This window comes from Phycodurus eques, chromosome 22, assembly GCF_024500275.1.
Source record: "Phycodurus eques isolate BA_2022a chromosome 22, UOR_Pequ_1.1, whole genome shotgun sequence".
Lineage (NCBI taxonomy): Eukaryota > Metazoa > Chordata > Actinopteri > Syngnathiformes > Syngnathidae > Phycodurus > Phycodurus eques.
In genome coordinates, this window is record NC_084546.1 from 5,676,761 (window position 1) to 5,696,209 (window position 19,449).

Genomic DNA, 19,449 nt, shown 5'->3' on the forward strand with positions numbered 1-19,449 from the left:
ACCCTGACATTCAGAATGGACAGAGTGGCCACTTCTTCGATCATCATTCTGTGTTGGTGTCATGTAAGAGTCATTCAGCCACTGGTTACCAGGCTGGTTTTGGCTTCCATGTTGTTCTCTCTTATTGGACCAGCTTTCTATGAAACGGCTCAGAAATGTTCAGGGCCCGTTCATTTTAGATCCCACAACCCAACATGTATGCAGGCTGTGGTTCTGGTCACAACTATCTGCCAGTCTTGGATTATTGTTTAGGTGTATCATTAGCTGATTAACAAGCATAACTACCCGTTCCCTATTTTTACCCATGACATCATATGCATTATGATTAACTCTACCGAGTATTGTAAACTCCCAGTTTGATGAGAGGAATTTAATAATACAGTTTTGGCTATTACAGTCCGCTTGCATTCTGGTTGACTGGAAAAGTGACCCACTGGATCCAGCAACCGATGCTATGATAAAACAGAAGCTTGGTGTGTTTTGGGAGTTGGATCCCACTTAGTATTGCGAATTATTGGAATAGTGTCTACATGAACATTAGCCAAGTCAGACAGACATATGTGGGCTTTGTTCCGCTCTACTCAACACTGACAAAGTTCAATATGAACCCAAATAGCAACCACATATTTAAATATTTGAATTGGGCAACTTTGAATTACAGTAAAGCCAGTATTTGTTCTCTGTACTCACTTTTCCACTTCGTGCCAATGTGAATGCATTCCCAGCGGTGTCCGAGAGGAGCTTGCATCTCCTGCTAAATATAACAAATGACTTATTTGCTCTGAGTAACTTGTTTACCTCTGTCTCAAATAGATGTTCATTTTCTGCGCGCTCATCTATCCACAGTGCCAGTGATCCAATAAGTCAGCACAGCGAGACGGCCAAGTTGAAAGGATCTCATCAAAATGTTGCACTTTTTAGAAGACAAACTGTAACAGCGAGTCGAGCTCGTAGCAGAAATTGTTTCCCAGGCGGCTCCCGTAAACTACCGTCTGTTGATGAAGGCCGATATTTTAACGGTATGATGAATACAGTTTGAAGGCAAAATAAAATGAAGTTCGTCAGATAGCAAGCTGCTCCTAGATCAGAGGGTCCGGCACACCACATGGTGGATAAACAAATGAGCTCATTTTGAATTTGGACAGAAGGGTAATCGGCAGTCGTACTGGAGACACAAAATGTGGTGCCAGGTCCATAGTCATCTGAGAGTTCATGAGTTGTTTTGAAAACCGTTTGTGATAATTAAAGCAAAATTTGTAACAAAACTTTTTAACAACCTTTGTATCATTGGTATGGGTTGGAAATGCACGTTTGCAGAGCAGTGCAGTGAGGAGTAGTCTCTCCAATGACTGCATCATTGGAGAGACTAAGCAGCCATTGCACAGGCGTATGGCGCAACATCAGCATGCAACTTCTTCGGGTCCAGAGTAAGCGGTTCGTTTGAATCTCAAGTAGATGCGACATTCCTTTGAGGACAACGATGTCAAATTCTGGATGGGGAGGATGATTGGTTTGAAAGAGGTGTGGAAAAAAAGTCATCAAGCTAGAAAAGCAAAGGAGGATGTTTCGGGTATCGCCTATCGTCTACGTATAATAATGTCCTGACATCTTTGCCCCCAAAGATTCTCTGATTCCATGGAAAGAGAGAGTGGGTGTCTTTCTGCAAGATGAGTGAACGGCCGATTGGTATGCAGGACAGTCGTTTCACTAACCACGCCAGGCAACAACAACAACAACAACATATTGCTGACCAGCCCCAGGGGCCATACCCACGGAAACATAAATAGCTTCCACGCCTAAAAAAATGAGAACTAAAGAAGCCCTTTGGATTATAGGTGGAACGTCTTCAACAAACGAGTCCAGTTGCCTTGATTCAACCTTTGCGGAGCCCTTAGTGCATTTTGTTTGGGCAGATGTGAATGTAGTAATCAAACTTATGCAAATTAAATCAATGGGTCTGGTACACTTCCAAAACAAAATAGGTTTGCTTAATGTGAAATAGGGATCCCACTTGAATCCAATCCAACTGGAAAACAAAAATATCAAATTTACTTCTTGTATCTTGGATAAATCCAAATAAGGGTGTGAAAGTACAGTATTTTTCATGATTGGCCTTGGAAAGTACCAAATTGACTGGGTTCCAGTTGTCAAAGGCACTCTGAAAAGATTGTGAGTCACAATGTTAACACACTGAAGCACAAACATCCACCCACATTTTCACCTCTGCTGGCAAGTTCGAAGCTCAGTTACTCAGCATACAATACATATTCTGCCCATACCGAAGTACAGGAGGAAGGTCACAGTCCAGAGATGGTCTTGCTTTAAATGTGAACCACTCAACCAAAAACTATTACGCATCTTTCTGCTTCATGGGAAAAAAAACACTGTATGCTATGGTATCATTGCATCCTTTCTTACTGTAATGTATTCCTCAGGCACTGCAGTGTTGCACTCAAGTGATTATGTTGCAAATGTATACATTTTGCGGGGGCTTCAACATGACATCTTGATCCTTAGGTCAAGAATATGACACAAATTAGTCAAATTATCATCAAGTGTTGATGTGGGTAGTGTGCTGGCACCGCACCCCCCCATCACCCAATCCAGGCCACAACACTGAGCACAAGGGGTAAAGTAGGGCATGAGACTAAAAACAGAAATGTTGTCGTCGGTGTCTTCCAAATTCAGTCTCTGGGATACCACCGTCTAGAGTGACAGTTCCAACACAGGATGTAGCATCCGATGTAAAAAAACAAACAAACAAAAATACCAAACACATCGATCCTTTGCTGTCTGGTTTCTGTTCCCATCATCCCGACAAGCCACAACAAACAAACATCAATCATTATATGAACCATTATGTGAACAGCATTGCCCTTATCTCAAGAGTTTGACATGTCCTCCGTTAGACTGCCAGATGCAACCATTAACAAAATGATTTTCCTGACAGCCAATAATGGAGAAAAAGAAGTCCCTTATTTCTCAGGGGAGATTCAAGCTACGCCTGTTAGTTTTTTGTTCATCACATACAATTAGAAACATGAACAATAAGATCATGTGGTATGTAATAAATGAGGGAAAGAGTGAGGGGGCTGTACAAATGGTGCCACACCACGGAGGAATTCAGCAGGAAGCAACCTGGCATCTTTGTAGCAAGACCTAATTTCCATATTTTTGGTCCTTCAGTATTTGAGTCGCAGCTGGCATCGAACCTCCGGCTCTCCCATCCGCAAACCAGCTTCTTATTGCGGCCCGCGAATTTCACACTAATCTTTTAGTACAAGGATATTTGAATTCTTATTTGTGTGTTTAAAAGCCTGTATAAGACAATTGTAGGAGGTAGCTAAATGTTGCAAAGGGGCGAACAAGGTTGTTCAATAAGATCATAAGAGCCAAAAAAAACAAATGGTGATACAAAATAAAATTGTAATACGATAGGTAATATAGAAATCCTCTCAGAAGCATGGCATGGTATCCAAAGGGGGAGAAAAAGTGAGATAAAGTGATTATGATTTAAGCTGAATCTTACCTCTGAACACTGTCGGTTTACATCAGCACCGCACAGGCCACAAATCGCCTCGCATTTTCCTCATACAACTCTCGCCTTTTGCACTTCAAGTCTGTTTCATTCCATTCCGTGCACTCAACGACTGTGATTGGACTTTAGGCTCTGAGTGCTGTCGAAATGTCGCGTGTTGAGTTCACCCCGCGTCAGGACACACCGATGACTAAGTATTCTTCTGCTACTGTTTTGCTATGTTGTGTCTTGCTTTCACAAACATTTGTAAAACTGACCCATAGGAAATAACTGAAGTAGGGTTCATTCCAGGTTCAAACTGGTCATAAAACCATTATTTACTGTACATGCAATAAGAGAAATTTGGAACTTCCACTCTACTACTCTCGTTTTTGTCTTTACAACCTTCTTTGGAAAACATGTCAGAGGAAAAAAAGTCAAAGAACAAGCTTTTGATGTACATTTAACTGAGGTCTTGCTTAATGTTTTGCTCGAACATCAGTTTTTTAGATCTCAGGGGCATTCGACTTGAGAGATGTGATTCCTGAAAATAACCACATACTCGGGGTTGAACCGATCACGTAACTAGTTGATGAATCGACTTTACTACGCCGCACTAAAGTTTAAAGCTTGAAGTCGGCTAATTGCTAATCTCGTTATTTTTGGCATCTTGTCCTCCAATCGGCCAATTTAACCAAATGATTTTCGACTCGCCCGACGGCTGCCGTCGCCGGACTGTAACACTCTGCGGAGCAGCAAAATGTCCGCCAACAAGGCAGCACACTTTTTATATGTTTTATATGTGTTTACAAGTGGTCCCGTATATATATACGGGACCACTTGACTGGCGACGAGCAGCAGCGCTAAGTGAAGCACCTTCTTCGTCACCAAAATGTTGTCCTATAAAACCAACTGTATGATAATATGTAATCTTATTATTTTTTTTTTTTTTCTATGGCAGTCCCTCGAAATATGTCTTCACGTGAAACTGGTCCATGACACAAATATAGGTTGAGGACCACTCTACTGTGCTGAAAAAATATCATTGACGACATCCACTAAACAACTTCGATTCGATTTCATCACATTGCAGTCGATAAAAAAATCTTACATCGTTCAATCCTTACCTTACTAATATTAATTTCAATTTGACAAATGTGACACCAATTTAGTTTGTGGGTCCAAAAACCTTTGATAAATGTTCACTTACCATCCACCTTGACTGATAACCAGCCACTGTTTTAATCAGAATCACACCTTTGGCCCTACAGACCATTTTCCTTTTCACTCTCTATCCTTCCATATTCGACCTTAATGAAGAAATTTAAAATGCAGACCATACTCCTTCCCCCCACTATGATTCCAGTTTTAAATGCACTCCTGGGAGACCATCGTGTCTATATTGCTCGCAGACATATTTGGCCGAGCTACCTTGGTCTTTTCGGGTTAAACGTGTATGTGCATATTTCACTCCTGCAAAATGTGAGTGAATCGCAAGCCTCTCCTGTGGTGGAGCATAACACCTGCAAGCTGGCAATGCCTCTTAAAATGGAATGAATGCCCAAACAACTCCAATTTGGCCTAGCTTCAGTTATAGAGACTACAAAAGGGAGATAAATGTAGAAAGGACAACATACAACTCTGGGATGGAGACCACGTACTTTAAGGTTACAACTCTAATTGTATGCGCCCTCATGAGATGTACCCACATGACGCACCTCGGGGGGGACGCAAGCTGCATACAGATCAGGCGATGTCAAGTGTCGCCATCGGTGCGACTGCTGGTGGTCATTTTGAGACAACCGTCACTGCTGACATGGTGAGGGATGGGAACACACGCATACAGGGACAAGAGGCCGGAGCTTGTGCATTAATAGTTTTTTTTCTTGCCACTTGGGGGCAATGCACCAATCTGTTAGCGTATTGTTGACATATTGATTACAGATCTACAGAACCGCGAGAATAGGGTAGCCCAGTAGCCGATCACGTGAACAAATGTATGGCCTTGTGTATGCAGCACATTTGTACCATTTGTCCTTCGTTGGCAAGGAATCAGTGAGGTATTAAATAGTATAATTAAACCATCAAACCTGGCAAGGAACCCTGTTTGATTTGTTATTTTACAACAGTATTCCAATTAAAACTTTCCCAACGTGACTTGAATATTTTGACTTGGAACACTGACTAATTAGCTATTGCCACTTTTGAATAATTAACACCCTCATGTCACAGACCAGAACAAGGCTGTTGGAATGGAAGTCGTCAGAGGACTGACTCAGCCTTCGCATGTAGTTTTAATTTTCTAAAAACAGTTGACTGGGCTGCATACACCGATTGGTTAGAATGTCACTTGGTTGAAAATGGCTTTGAGGAGATGAGAAATTGTATTAGTGGCGCCTCAGTCGTCGACCTCCTCAGCACAGGAAGTTGATTTGCGTTGCCCTGCTCTTGGCCGCGGAGGATTTGTGTGCATTTTCACCTCCAAATGCCATTCTGCACTTCCCCAGCTCCAGTGACATCCATAATGTTAGAGCTGCCTTTGGACGGCAGCGCACACGTCCCTTCCTACCATAACAGAATACTAATGAGTATACAAGCTTAATGAAATGAGGAAAGCCCCGCCTGCGCAATCAATATATTTTTCTCCACTGTCAGTGTGGCAGAAGTCATTTAGTCCACAGAGTGCTCGGCACTCCTTTTCGCAAAGTGTTGATTGTTGTGACCCATGGCTACTCCTGATTATCATGTTGAGAGAGACACTCGTCTTTCTGGCTTGTGCAGACGAGAAACAGCTCACCGTTGTACTCCTGCCCGGGTAGGCGGCAGCCATAGATTCTCTTTTGCCTTCAATGTTCATCTTGGATTGTGGGTGGACTTTCTGCTCTATTCAGTTCTGCAAATGAAAGGGTATGCAGGTTACTTATTTTCTGAGTCACTCGGCCTTCTTGGTAATGTTGAAGGGCACATTCTGCGTCTTACTGTATGACAACGCTAAGGTACTTTGTTTTTACAGCATTTACCGAGAAAATATGTTCGCCACATTTTATATCTCTACCTGGTTAGCAAATACAGAAAATGCGTCAGTATTCTTGCTTTAAGGCAGCAGTGTTAACTACTCTAAACAATTCAGAGGCTGCACCCTTTTGCGGACCATGGCGACACCCTCGGTACCAAGTTTTGTCAACTATTTTTCATCTGGTATAGCCTCTGTGAGATTTCCCCGGTGTGCCACTTTTAACGCATCCTTACCTGTATGCAACGATGCGTTAAAAGCAAATCGCTTTTTCAGCACTGAGCCGTGGTGTGCAAATATGGGATACAGGAGGAGGCGATGGATTGAAGCCATACATCCTGAGGGAAGGGGGGGGGAAAAACTTGACATGAAGGCAGCATTTGGAGGAGTCTTTGAATTGTGGCAGCCTGATGTCATCTACCTCCAAATGCAGCCCCCAAAGGATACCGCCTCTGAATTGGGGCAGAAGAGTTCTACATAAGCAACCATTCTGAGGCTTAATCAATATTGTCAATATTCTCTGTGAGAGCGAATACATCATTCCCATTACTAATTACATGTAATTTAGAATTTTCACTTTAAACAGAAATAGCAGACCGATTTGCATTTGAAAACCAGAGAAGGGCGACCTATCAGCTAAAAAACACACCAGCGTTTGGGCTGAGACTATTGGGCTATTGACCGCTCAAAGGGGAAGTGGGGCAAAAGGTTTCGTGGAAGGGTATGCGCCTGAATGAAAGCAGAAACTTTGTTTTTTTACTCATAGATGTGTCTGGGCGACAGACTGCCTGTCACGGAGAATATTTCAGAATTTTTGGCTCTGGCGCAATAGAGGGCACCAAACGCCTCTCCTCACATTTATGGTAATGGGTAAAGGGAATCAAACCATGATATGTTCTTTAACAGCACTCAAAACGGAATTTTTAATATTTCCGCTCATTTGATTGGTTTCAAAAGCCCCTACTGTATTAAACTGGGGTTGATCTGCACCCTCACATCTAAAGGAATATAACTGTTCTCTTTGTTGTGTAAAATAGGGTAACACCTTGAGTTTTCAGATCCGTCGGTAAATGTTGAATTTTTCTGTGACAGCACAAAAGAATAGGGAGAAAAAAATGCTCAGCCTCTTCATCAGCTTTCATTTGGGGTAATTTGATGTGTTATCTCAAAAATCACCTTTTGGCCGTGCATGTTGCTTCGTCAAACTATTCCATTTCTGTACTCTCTGATCAGCTTTGAGTGCTACCTGGAAAGGGTCTGAACACAGTTGAGCTGCTTGTTATTCATATTAATTGTTAATACCCGCACTCAAGCGTCCCCGATCAAGTCACTTCAAGGCGTCACAGCACTAAATTGTGCTCTGCTGTCAACTTCAATCTAAAGTGCCATTTTGAAACAAGTGTATCTTTAAAGCCGATAGGCCGTGTAAATGTGCCAAATAGGATCTTTCGAATTTGATGTCAAGTAGCCAAGACTCTGGGAAAAGAATACGGGTCGTTGTAGTGCGATGACAGTCCCGTCGTCTATAGCTAACAAATTTGAGACTGAAAGTGAGTGTTTTTTGTTGTGTGCATTTCTATAATGTACATCCTCTTGTGTGTACCGAATAAAGGACCAAAACAACGTAGTGTCTCAGCCAGGGTAAAAATAACAGCTCTCTGACACTGTTTATGGCACTAATCAGCTGACAGCAACCAATGGGCCTGACCTGTTGTGTTTTTGGCACCCCGCAGCGTACTGTTTATTGAAAGACGAGCTGGTAATCTACCCGACAGTATCATATATACCCAGCTGAATTCTGATGGAGACCACCTGTGAACGGAGCCAAACGAAAGAAAACTGTCAACCAAAATAGCACCAGGTGATGAATTTGATCAACTGTGGATGTATTTGTACAGTCAGACAACCCTGCCTGACATTTACTGGATAGAAACTCAACGTACTCGGTCAGTCAGTTCACTTCAATCCACCAGGGCACAGTTTTCAGTAGCTAACCCTCACGTTGCTTCCGTTTCACTTGCAGGGTTCTTAGACCGGATGTGTCGGAAATAGCAAGACATTCATACCGGTGTGATCAAGTGTCATTTCATTCCGATTTTGTACAAAATTGTAGCGGGTGTTGCCATGAGATCAGTAATCATTTCACCATTCATTCCCCAAGGTAATTGTTAGACGTAAATGAGATGTTAAGGTTACGGCTCATGTTATGTCCAATGTGGCAGCAGCTGCTGTGTTATTCATAAGACCTTCTGTATTGCATCCTGTGTTTTTGCAGCTCCTCTTCCTTGCCGGGAATTAACAACAAAGACAACTCTTGGTGATATAGAAAATATTACCACAACAGAATTGCAAATCAACTGACCGTAGGGGGCAACTTTTGACAGTGAAAAGCCTTGCTGCTTTACAGTTATGCTGGCATAAGAGTGCCAGTGTGACACAGGAGGGATTATAATAAATTTGCCTCTCCATACAGAAGCTGAGAGTAAAAGCTGTCATCATATTGTGACTTCCAAACCAAGTAAAACTTTTACCCTCCTGCCCTACGAGAGACTAGACTCCTTTCTGTTTTGCGAGACAGGACTTTTAGTCTGCTTGGCAGCTGTCATTGATGCAAAACCGCTGTGCCGAAGCGGTGTTTTTCGCAGGGATGACGGTTTTAAATAAAGCTGAAACTGCGTGACAGCCAGTGGTCTTCATGTAGAGTGGACCTTCAGATCTCAAACGGACTGTTTCAAGAGAACATTACCTTTTGATTTCTGCTTTTGGTGAGAAGTTCCTTTTTTAGTTGAAACGTTGTGTTCCAATTTTTTTTCTCATTAGTTTATCACTCTGATCCTTTTTGAACTCCTATTTTGAATTTTAACAGCTTGGAGGTGTCTTTCTGTTTTTCTTTGAATTCGTACGCTACAAGCTTTTGAGATCATCGGTCTCAGCGTGCAGTTCGGGCTGACTTTTCAATGACCTCCTCTTCAATGCAATGCCTTGACAGTGTTATCATGTCCACACTGTATCGCACTGCCGAATGACGCGGCTTTCATTTCTGACACGGCATACATATGCAAGGCTTCTGCCACACAAAGACGGTGGGGACCTCAAGAGTATGTAAAAGTTCTGAAGAAATCTCAACTGTCTGCTAGGCCCTTGGTTTATAGCATAATGTATGATGTCTATGCTAAACTGAGCTATGGGGGACAATGTCTTTTTCTGATACGGTTGCAGAACAAACACTGTATATGGGCACGGTTATCCTTCAGGACCTGGAGCGCTTTCCTCTTGGAGTTTATTAAAAGTAATATTTCGTCCTCTCCGCATGATGTGACAGAACAGAGTCTATACCTGAAAACAGCCAGCATGTAAGTTTTATAGATGCGCTACCCACTGGAAGCCAACCCAAGAACACAACAACAACAAACACCAATTTCCCAACCAGAGTGCATTCCCACACTATTCCCTCATTGTTACTTTTGCCTCATTCATTTTATAAATGATTAAAGACAGCAGCTATTTAAAAGCCCTGTAGATAATTGAAACACGCTTTAGCTTTCAGAACCCATTATTGCTTTGAATTTAAATTGAGTTAAATTGAACTCAGACGGTGCCCTGCGATTGTCTGGCAACCAGTTGAGGGTGTACCCCGCCTCCTGCCCGAAGATACCTGGGATGGGCTCCAGCACTCCAAGCGACCCTTGTGAGGATAAGCCGCTCAGAAAATGAATGGATGGATGAACTCAGACGGAATGTAATGTGTACACATCACAATTTTAACAAGACATCGCAGTTTGTAACATCTCAGGAGGAGTTGGCTTTTCTTACTCGAGTGATTAAAATTTGACTGAAGAATAAGATTAAGGTGAATTAAATGGCGCATGTTGTCTTGCCTCTTACCGTTCTTTGACGGCAGAGATGAGAGGTTTGAATAAATCAAGAATTATGAAAACAGCATCTTATCTGCATGCATTCCTTTTCTTTTGGTCTATTGTTCTGCTGCTGTGGGTACTACTGTAAATACTTTTCATCTCAGCCATCAAGATTAGGCTCAAACGTTGCATTAAGGTTCAATAAGAAACTAAAAAGGAACTCTGTACGGCCTGCAGATCAAAACAAATGCCCATAATTTGTGGTCATTTCACTCTTAACAATCACATTTAACAAGATAAACGAGCTGTCTGCTGATTGCCACAAGTCAACACACAGACTGACTAACAGCTTAACCGGTTAACAGCCGGCCAACTCAACACTCTAATTCACTGATGCCCACGGCACACACCAGGCCAGGCCCTGCCCTTTAAAGCCATACACACTCAAATATGATGATGATGATGATGATGATGAAATATAATGTGAGGATGGCGACCCCAAGTGGACAAAAATACCTGCAGTACACATGCTATTGTGTGTGTTATGTGACTATCCCATCTATTAATAATCGCATAAAACGTGGTTAATGTGATTACGAGATGAATCGATGGGGTAATTGGTAGAATACTTTCCTAATTCTTAAAATATCTTATAGCTGCAGCCTCAGCGCAAATTAGCCATACTATTTGCATTCTAGGTTAGGGGGTGATTCATTTATTCGGACTACACTACAAAATGTTGTGGTACAAATCAATAATAAGAATATTAAAAAAAATGCCTACAACAATGAAGATAAGAAATAAAGGAATTGCAACCCTCATGTTGCTTATGGGAAGGAAAAAAAAGTGAGCTCTCCCTGTATCTCTCCCATTGATGTCTATGGGCTGACATTTTGTCTTGCATATGATAATGAACATCTTCAGTGTTGCGATTGCGATTGTAAATCACAGCATCCAGTCGACAGCTCATATCACACAGGGGTTAAAGAGCAAGGAGCTACCCAAATGATTAATAGTTGGCCGATGAAAGAAACGTTTGTCTTACTTGACTGACTTGTTTAATCTCCTCCAACTTCTTTTAACCACCACTCAAGTTTTTGCCCTCCACACTGGGCACGATGAAGTAAGTTTGTCCAGGGAAGTGGGAAAGTACCAAAAATACTCCTATTGTTCCTCCTGTGCTTTTGTGCTTCACTGGGTAACATTATGCTTATTATATAACTGGCTTGAAAGTTCCAGCTGAGGTATTATGGCTAACTTCTTTCCTAGTTGAGGATTAGCTGAGGTCAACTGATTAATTGGTCAAATGTGGTCGGAGCAGAAAGATTAATATAACATAATGGTGCTTCTATTTTACACCCTGCATTGCACTTGAAATGGACAAACTTATTAAGCCACTGTATAATTCCAATTATGCTTGTATTTTTTAACATTGATTAAAACAATCTAAAACCTTTTTTTTTTTTTTTTAACCAAACCACCATCACTCCTTGTGGAGTTAAAAGTTTGCCGTTTTATAGTGAGTCGTGCTGTCCTGCTATGCCCACACATAGCAAAACTCTGATTGTTTACAATTTGATGTTTCCCAGCTGTCCAGTATATGGGGTTCAAATTTGGGAAATTTCCCTTGGAAATTGCCCAAATACCCATAAATTGGCCTCTTCAAACCAAAACGTTAGACTTCCTAGGTTTTCGAGCACTGCTTTTTGTTGTTGTTGTTGTTGTTGGTGGTCTTCTAATGATTGAAATGCTTGCCAAATCTCATCTCAAGTGAAACTTGGCAACATGAAAAAAGATCAGGGCGCAATCAAGCCACTGTTCAACCTCTTCCAAATGTAACTATTAATGCTGCTTGAATTCCAAGGGGTATACATTTTCCTATATAAATGTATTATGAATTCAATTGTCACCATCATAAAGCCTAAATATAAACATTATCTGCACAGTACAAGCTCTGATTATATCAAGTTACACAGATGAGCCCAGTTGTCATAGGAACAATACAGTGTGACGTAAGCAAATGTGATGAAAATGCAATGCGACACAGTCCTATCATACACATCTCATGCCATTAAAATGTCATAAAGCGGACAGCAATGACATCTTATGTCAAACTGGTGTTTTGTACTCTAACCCGGTTTATCGTCCTCTCACTTCTTTTAGTGCCATGAATCATCCTGGGCAACAGCTGCTACCCACATAGAGGTCACCCCACCTCACTTTCCATTCGATTCGGTCCAGAGGATGCTGGGAATGTGTCGCGGACGCAGGAAGTTCCTGGCGGCCTCCCTCGCCTTGCTCTTCATCCCAGCGCTCACTTGGCTTTACCTGTCAGTCGGCACCTTTCAAGGTATGAATTAGAGTCACGCTGAAAATGGATTTTTTTTTTTTAAAAAAAGGAAAAGAAATGAAATCCACATAATCTGAGAATTAAATCATACTTTTACGCGAAAAAGTAATATTACAAGATTGAAACTCCTATTTTCCGAGTCTTGAGAATAAAGCTGCAATTTTAAAAGCCCTAATATTCCGAAAGTAAAGTGGTCCTTTTGTGATAAAAACTCGTAGAGAATGTAAAGTTGAAATGTTATGAGAAACTTGTACTATAACAAAAATAATTTTCATTTTTGAATGAAGTCATAATGTAGCAATGAAGTCTGAATTTTATGAGAATAAACTTGTCAGAAAATAGTCATTTTGTGTGAAAAGTCATCAAATGACAATATTCGTATTTTATAAGAATAAAGTAAGATTAAAAAATAGTTTATTTATTTCACTGTCTTTTTGAAGCTATTTTTACCGCAGTTGTGCTACAGTTAAACAACAGTAATTTATTTTTATTTTTTTAATAAACACCTGCGGCTCTCCTCTACTGGCCTTTCGGCATTATTGTACATTTAAATGGAAATTGTTGCTTGAGTCACCAGTATGGTGATTGCTTTCATCGCTTGGGGCGTTTTCTAAGTCTTTGCCCCTCTCGCTTGATGTTTGGCTATCTATGTAATGCACCAAACCAAAGTGCTGACGTCAGCAGGGAAGCAAGACTTACTGCACACGTACACATTATTGTCCTGTCTTCAAGTCCCTATGGTTACTTCAAGGAATACGTAAAATTTCCTTTTATTGAGGTTGTCTTGATTTTCAGTCATAAATATTGATGGTTTGCGCTTCCTTCTGTAGCTGTGAGTAACATTTCTAAAACACTTCTCTGAAAGGTTGTCAAAGCACTTTTGACACTTTACCAAGATTTTCGCTCCCTTGCACTTTTACATTGTACTACATTACTAAAAAATGTTTTGCAGAGAAAAAATGTTTTGCAGAGAAAAAAAGTGGTCATGTGATGACAGTCTTATTTTTCAAGAAAAAACAAGTTATATGTAATTTATAATTTATTGCGAAGTACCTCGGTTTGAGAACCGCTGAGTCCATCCTTGTGATGAACATGACAGACAGGACTCGCTCGATAAATCCAACTCAGAACAGATCCATGTATTTATTTTTCTTCTTTTTGTTTTGCCTGGTGAAATCCAGATAATTCAATTACGGATTCGGTCCACACACTTTACATTGTGAAAGCTTTCCTACCTGTTGCTCTTTGTCCTTGTTTTGATACAAAACTAGTAGGGAGTACTATGGTCTTTAAAAATGCCCCCAATGGAATAAACATTGCTATATTTTCTTTGGAACAAATGAAAACTTAATAGCATAGTTGCCCCAGTCCTATTTGAACATGTTCAGAAAACAAGGGGAAAAAACTATTTTTAGGAAGCAAAATGTTGTTTTTTTTTTTTTTTTTTTTTTTTGATATTGTACCAATATGTTAAAAATTATTCACAGCAATTCTGTTATAAAGCTACGTCATGGAAATGCACCAGAACAGGCTGCTCCATGTTATCAGATCATTTGTGTTTACACTTTGGGGAAGCAGCATGTTATGAACTATTTGCCCATTGTTATTTTTCTTCCAAGTAATCAATTGTATCTTTGTGAACATTAGGCGGCTTGCCGGTTATAGTATTCGTGGGACAGCTGCTGCCGTGTTTGCCAAAAGACCAAATTTGTGCATATTACTGCAATTTATAGAACACATTGCCACAGCAGTATGATATTGTATCTACACCACAGTATCTTTCTTTAAAATAGCTTGCTCGCTAAAGTTACTTTTCACTTTACTTGTACTAACACGAGTGATCATTGCACATATGTTTTTAGTATGGATGTGGATGTGGTGGCGATTTGTAGGTTGGTAGGTCAAAAGTTCCACATAAAGACTGTACTGCAATACGCTCAGTGGCCTTAAAAATGTCTTAAATTTGTTTGAACGTCGAGATTGCCCAGCTCAATAAGAAATCCGCAATGTCTGAAAAGTACAATGACTAAGCAGAAGTATATAGAGACCCGCGATCTTGCAGAAACAAATTTCCTGGAGCCCAAGTTCCCCTTCTTCCTATTTTTTTTTTTTAACTCTGTAGGGGGTGTGTTAATGAACCACTGAAGCCTGTCCAAAGTTGATTACCTCATGTCGACGACACAGGCCAAGCCAAGTTCTTCAAACCATTTTAATGACTGCGCCTCGCAGGATTGAAATATTGCAGTAGTGCTATTATTAATTATGATTAAAGTGACAATTTTCACTCAGGGTTCCATTCACTGCTCCAATAATGCAATATTCGCCAAGGCCTGCAAAGTAATTATTAGATTTAGCTCGAATGTCTGCCAGCTGGGGAAGTTGTGAAAGGACCTGGCTACAGGTCAGCTGCAGGTAAGGCATGAATGTGTCAATTAGGACCATTGTGCTTCCACCGGCACGCGCCGATAGCATACTCTCTTTTTCACACCAACCTTGTGCTCTGTTCCTCTGTCTCCACCATTATTTTTCTTTGTCTCTCTCTTCTCTGTTGTTGATTCGTCTTCCAGAGTTGGAGGCATTGCGTCTCCCTGGGGGTCCCTATGTGCTTTGTCTGGATGAGCTAACACATAAAGCTCGCAGATAAAAAAGTTGCACAGATGGAGAAGACAATAACGTGTACCAGCCCTGTCGTTTTCCTTCTATGCCCCCTTTTTTATCTTGTTCTTGGGCCTGGTTTTATACCGGAATACAGGGGAATGTTTTTAAGTTTAACTCCCTTGAGGCTCAATCCATCTATCCATAAATTTTTCTCTCGCGCTTCTCCTGTAGTTAGATTTTTATATGAATAAAAAATTAGAAAAAATAAACAATTGTTTTCATTAAAAAATACTTTATTTATCGTCAAATTATACATGAAATAAATAATGTTTTTAAAATAAAAAAAAGACATTGTAAATGATTTGCCATCTCTGAATAACCTGTCCCTTCTGTCCAAGGTTTGCCCACCCCTGAATTAGAGTTTGCACTTTTGTATGGCTTTATGCCTTAATTTAAAAACTTCATGAAAAGTTAACATGGCAAAATGTTGTTAGTCCACATGGTAATGTTCAGAAAAGAAGAAAAAAAACGCACTTCTGCACCAACAATGTAATAATGTTTTGTAAATGTTCTTACATGGCTCAGCGCTTCATACACCCCTTGTCATATACTGCAAACTAATAAAATGAAAACAAATGAAAATAAAAATCAATGAAAGACACCAGTGAAAACATAACCTTGGTCATTTTTGTTTTTTTATAAACTAAATTGGCAATCGAAGCATAATCATTTTGCCTGAGGTACAAAGCAGCAAGAAATAGGACTTTTGAGAGCCATGCGGTCTTGTATGCCCTCAGTTTTACACTGAAACTAAAACTGTGTATTGATTAGCTCGGGGAATGTGGGGTGCTAAAGTAGTGTTGCGTGTTTTGTTTATTTATTTTATTTGATGAGCATCAGCGATACAGCCTAATAGCTGTCCGAAGCATGGACTTTCCCAAAAGGGTTGCCCAAACCTGGGAGATGGAGACTTTGAGGTCTCACATGAAAAGTATTAGCAGTATAGACTGAAACCCTGTGATGGCAACGCCACAGTATGCTTAACGATGTTGACTCATTCCGATTACGTTAGATTCAGACCGATTCATTCACTAGGAAAAGAAGAATGAACAGTGATTCCAATAAAAATACATATTTTTCAGCGCAGTAAAAATGTATCACATTTTAGTGAAATTCTCATACGAGTCATTATCCTTTATGCTTTTTGCGCTGTGATGTTTATGACATCCGCTTGGTAAAATGAATTTGTGTATGTAATCCAAATATAATTACATGTCCATACTGTACTGAGCAGCCAGATGCTTTTTCTCTTTACAATCACTGGTTCTGATGGCCGAAAAAGCAAAACACGTGGCGTTAAGTCTTTCGATGATCATTGTGCTCTCATTTGCTGACATCCCCCATCATGATTCACCTTTTGTTTGGACCGTTTTCCTCATAACTGAGTAGTTTGCTTGGTTGCCCTGTGTCGTGGTTTACCTCACGTGGCAGTGAAGCCTGTAATTTGTAGACACGTTGACACTATCATCCTGAGTTTCTCAGATGGTCAGCGATCATTTTCTTGTTTACACTTAAAGTAATTGTTTGTTCCCATCCCTGCATAGCTGTCGTCGAAATGCTGCTTCATTCACCCGTCATTATAATGGTGCCTGATCATTGTGTACTATTATTTCCACTTCTCCCGCATACTCAAAAATAAATAATTTCCATGTTTATAGGCATTAGTGGAATAATACAAGTGGCGGTGAAAAGTGTGGTTTTGTCAGATAATAATCCACACTATTGTGTCTGGAAGTAGTGTGGGTCCATAGGGCAAGTAGGAGTGAGGCGAATGTCTCTTCGTCACTCACAAATCGTCTTTGTTCATGCGTTGTCTGAGAACACATTCATCAGGCAGCTACACTGATTTGTAATTAGGCTTAATTAGCAATAGTTAATCCAATCTGCCTCGTGAGATGTTTGCCATAAGAGACCACAAGCCCAGAGGCTAGTTCGAACTAATGAAAGGCCTGCTACGATTACCTTATTGATCAGTTCGTGCTCTTCTATTAATAGGAGGACAAATGATTTGGCATGAGACTTTTGAAACGCAACACTAAGTAAAAGCCTGTGTAGTTTGAATTAACAAATACAAAAGCTAAATTGAATCTTATTTTACAGATGAACTTGCGACTTGACCTCTCGAAGTCTTGCAAAAGCACCGAGGATTTGAGGTTTGACTGTTGGTTCACATGAAATGAGGCAGCGGAAGGTGAAACGAGAGCCAAGTGCGCTGGTATCATGCTTGCGTATTTCTGAATAATTCACATAATTGAATGAAGAGTTTTTGAATGTGTAATTAGCCGCAGTCGAGATTGCAAACACGTTTACCTGCACTGGCAAAATAATTGAGTAGAATGTTGAATTAGTTTTTTAAAGGGGGCTTCACGCCTTTTATGTTTAATCCAATAAAAGTGGGGGAGAAAAACATATTTAACAGGTTTGTCGTTAGAAAAAATATTTAATCAGTAAACTACATGTGTTCTCGTGATCTGTTTTCCTCTGTTTGTATAGCTTTGATTTCTTGAATGGCAAGCAGGTTTTCTCCCATTTTGGTCAGAATTTACACATTGACGTGATGAACCAAAAAAAATAAAAAATAAATCAGTGTTCAGACTTAGCTGATCGTGTCAGATGCTATAATGTCAAATAGAGATTCATACAGGGCTGGCCAGTTTTATGTACTGTGCAGCAATTTAGATTTAACATGCAAAATCAAGAGAGAAGTCCAGAATACTAGCCAGCTGTTGGCGTAATTGAAGGTTAGATAAGAATGATGACCCAAACACCATCTTCTGTTTATTGTCACCAGTTACTTAAGTGCAACATAAAAAAACAAAGATAGTTGTAGAAAAGGAAACATTTAATTTGGGACATCTTCAACTAATGATAGTCATCAGCTTCGAATTTTTTAAACGGCTATTAATTACTTCCTTGCTTGACCTTCTTCGTAGAACTCATTTACATGGAAGCACCCCTTTAAAATGATTCTTATGAGGCCTATTTTTTTTTTTTATGAGTTGGACAATAGCATTACAAAAATGATGCCGATCCAAGGGAACCTATTTCAGGGTAATGTACTCTCCGGTTCCTTAGAAATGGAAATTAGTGTTCATTGGTCTTTCACATGACCAAGGTCTTTATACACCATAGCAGGCTTGGTAGCAATCAGAAAGTTACACCCTGTAATAATCAATCAAATTGTGTGTTAGATGGATTGGTATTGTTTATAGTTATATTTACTAGGCTCTTTTAAATGGTAATATCCTTTAAGACATAATGCCGTGTAGGGGGGGGGGGGGGGAAACATGCCTTGACACTTTATAACCTCAGTGATAGCCTTCGAAACTTGTAGTATTAGGCATCCACAAATGACCATTATTTGATGTATGCCTCTGAATATTTTATAGTTAAAGGATTACAATGTTGATTGGTGACGAGTAAGGTCTCAGTATACCAGACAATTCATGTTCCTACTCATGCATCCGGAGTGTGTCAGAAGAGTTCCAGGACTGGTGTCAGATAGAGATATATTTCAAATCCCTAATGGAATCTAACGCACTTTCCCGGGCTTCTCTGCCACACCTTCATGCGCTCCCTGATGGACTCTTCCGGGATCATCCGGAGCTCCATCGTCACGGCCATCTTGTTGTCATCCACGTCTTCAAAATGGGTCCCCCTGATGAACCCCTTGAGCTAGGGAAAAAAGAAAATGCACAAAGCCAGGCCGGGGGAGTAGGGAGGTTGCTTGTTCTTCTCGGCCAGGAACTGTCAGATGCTCAGAGCATTGTGACCATGCGCTTTGTCATGAGGAATCAGTCACGAGTTGTCCTGCCCCAACTCTCGCCTCTTCACGCACACTGAATAAAGTAAACTCCACAGGATCACCTGCAACCTTAATGAGGATAAAGCGGCATAGAAAATGGATGGCTGGGTGATTATCTATCCCACATTGAAAGGGAAAACTGGTGGTTTGGCTTTGAAGTAAATGTTTTGTGACAGCAGTCCTGGGACCTTTCTGAAACACTTTGTACAGCCACAAGCTTTGGGAGGTACTTGCTGTACCTGGTGACTA

At 40.5% G+C, this 19,449-nt stretch overlaps 1 protein-coding gene across 4 annotated transcripts in view; it reads left to right on the forward strand.

Annotated features, from left to right (window-relative positions):
- large1 (LARGE xylosyl- and glucuronyltransferase 1) overlaps window positions 1-19,449 on the forward strand; it is a 91,179-nt gene that overhangs the window by 30,703 nt on the left and 41,027 nt on the right. For all 4 annotated transcript variants that reach the window (XR_009767501.1, XM_061667284.1, XM_061667283.1 and 1 more), the window contains one exon: window positions 12,551-12,737. Coding sequence is in view for 3 of the 4 variants with exons in the window: in XM_061667284.1 (XP_061523268.1) it covers window positions 12,551-12,737 (187 nt within the window). In the remaining variant the exon portion in view is untranslated. The remainder of the gene's footprint in view (window positions 1-12,550; window positions 12,738-19,449) is intronic.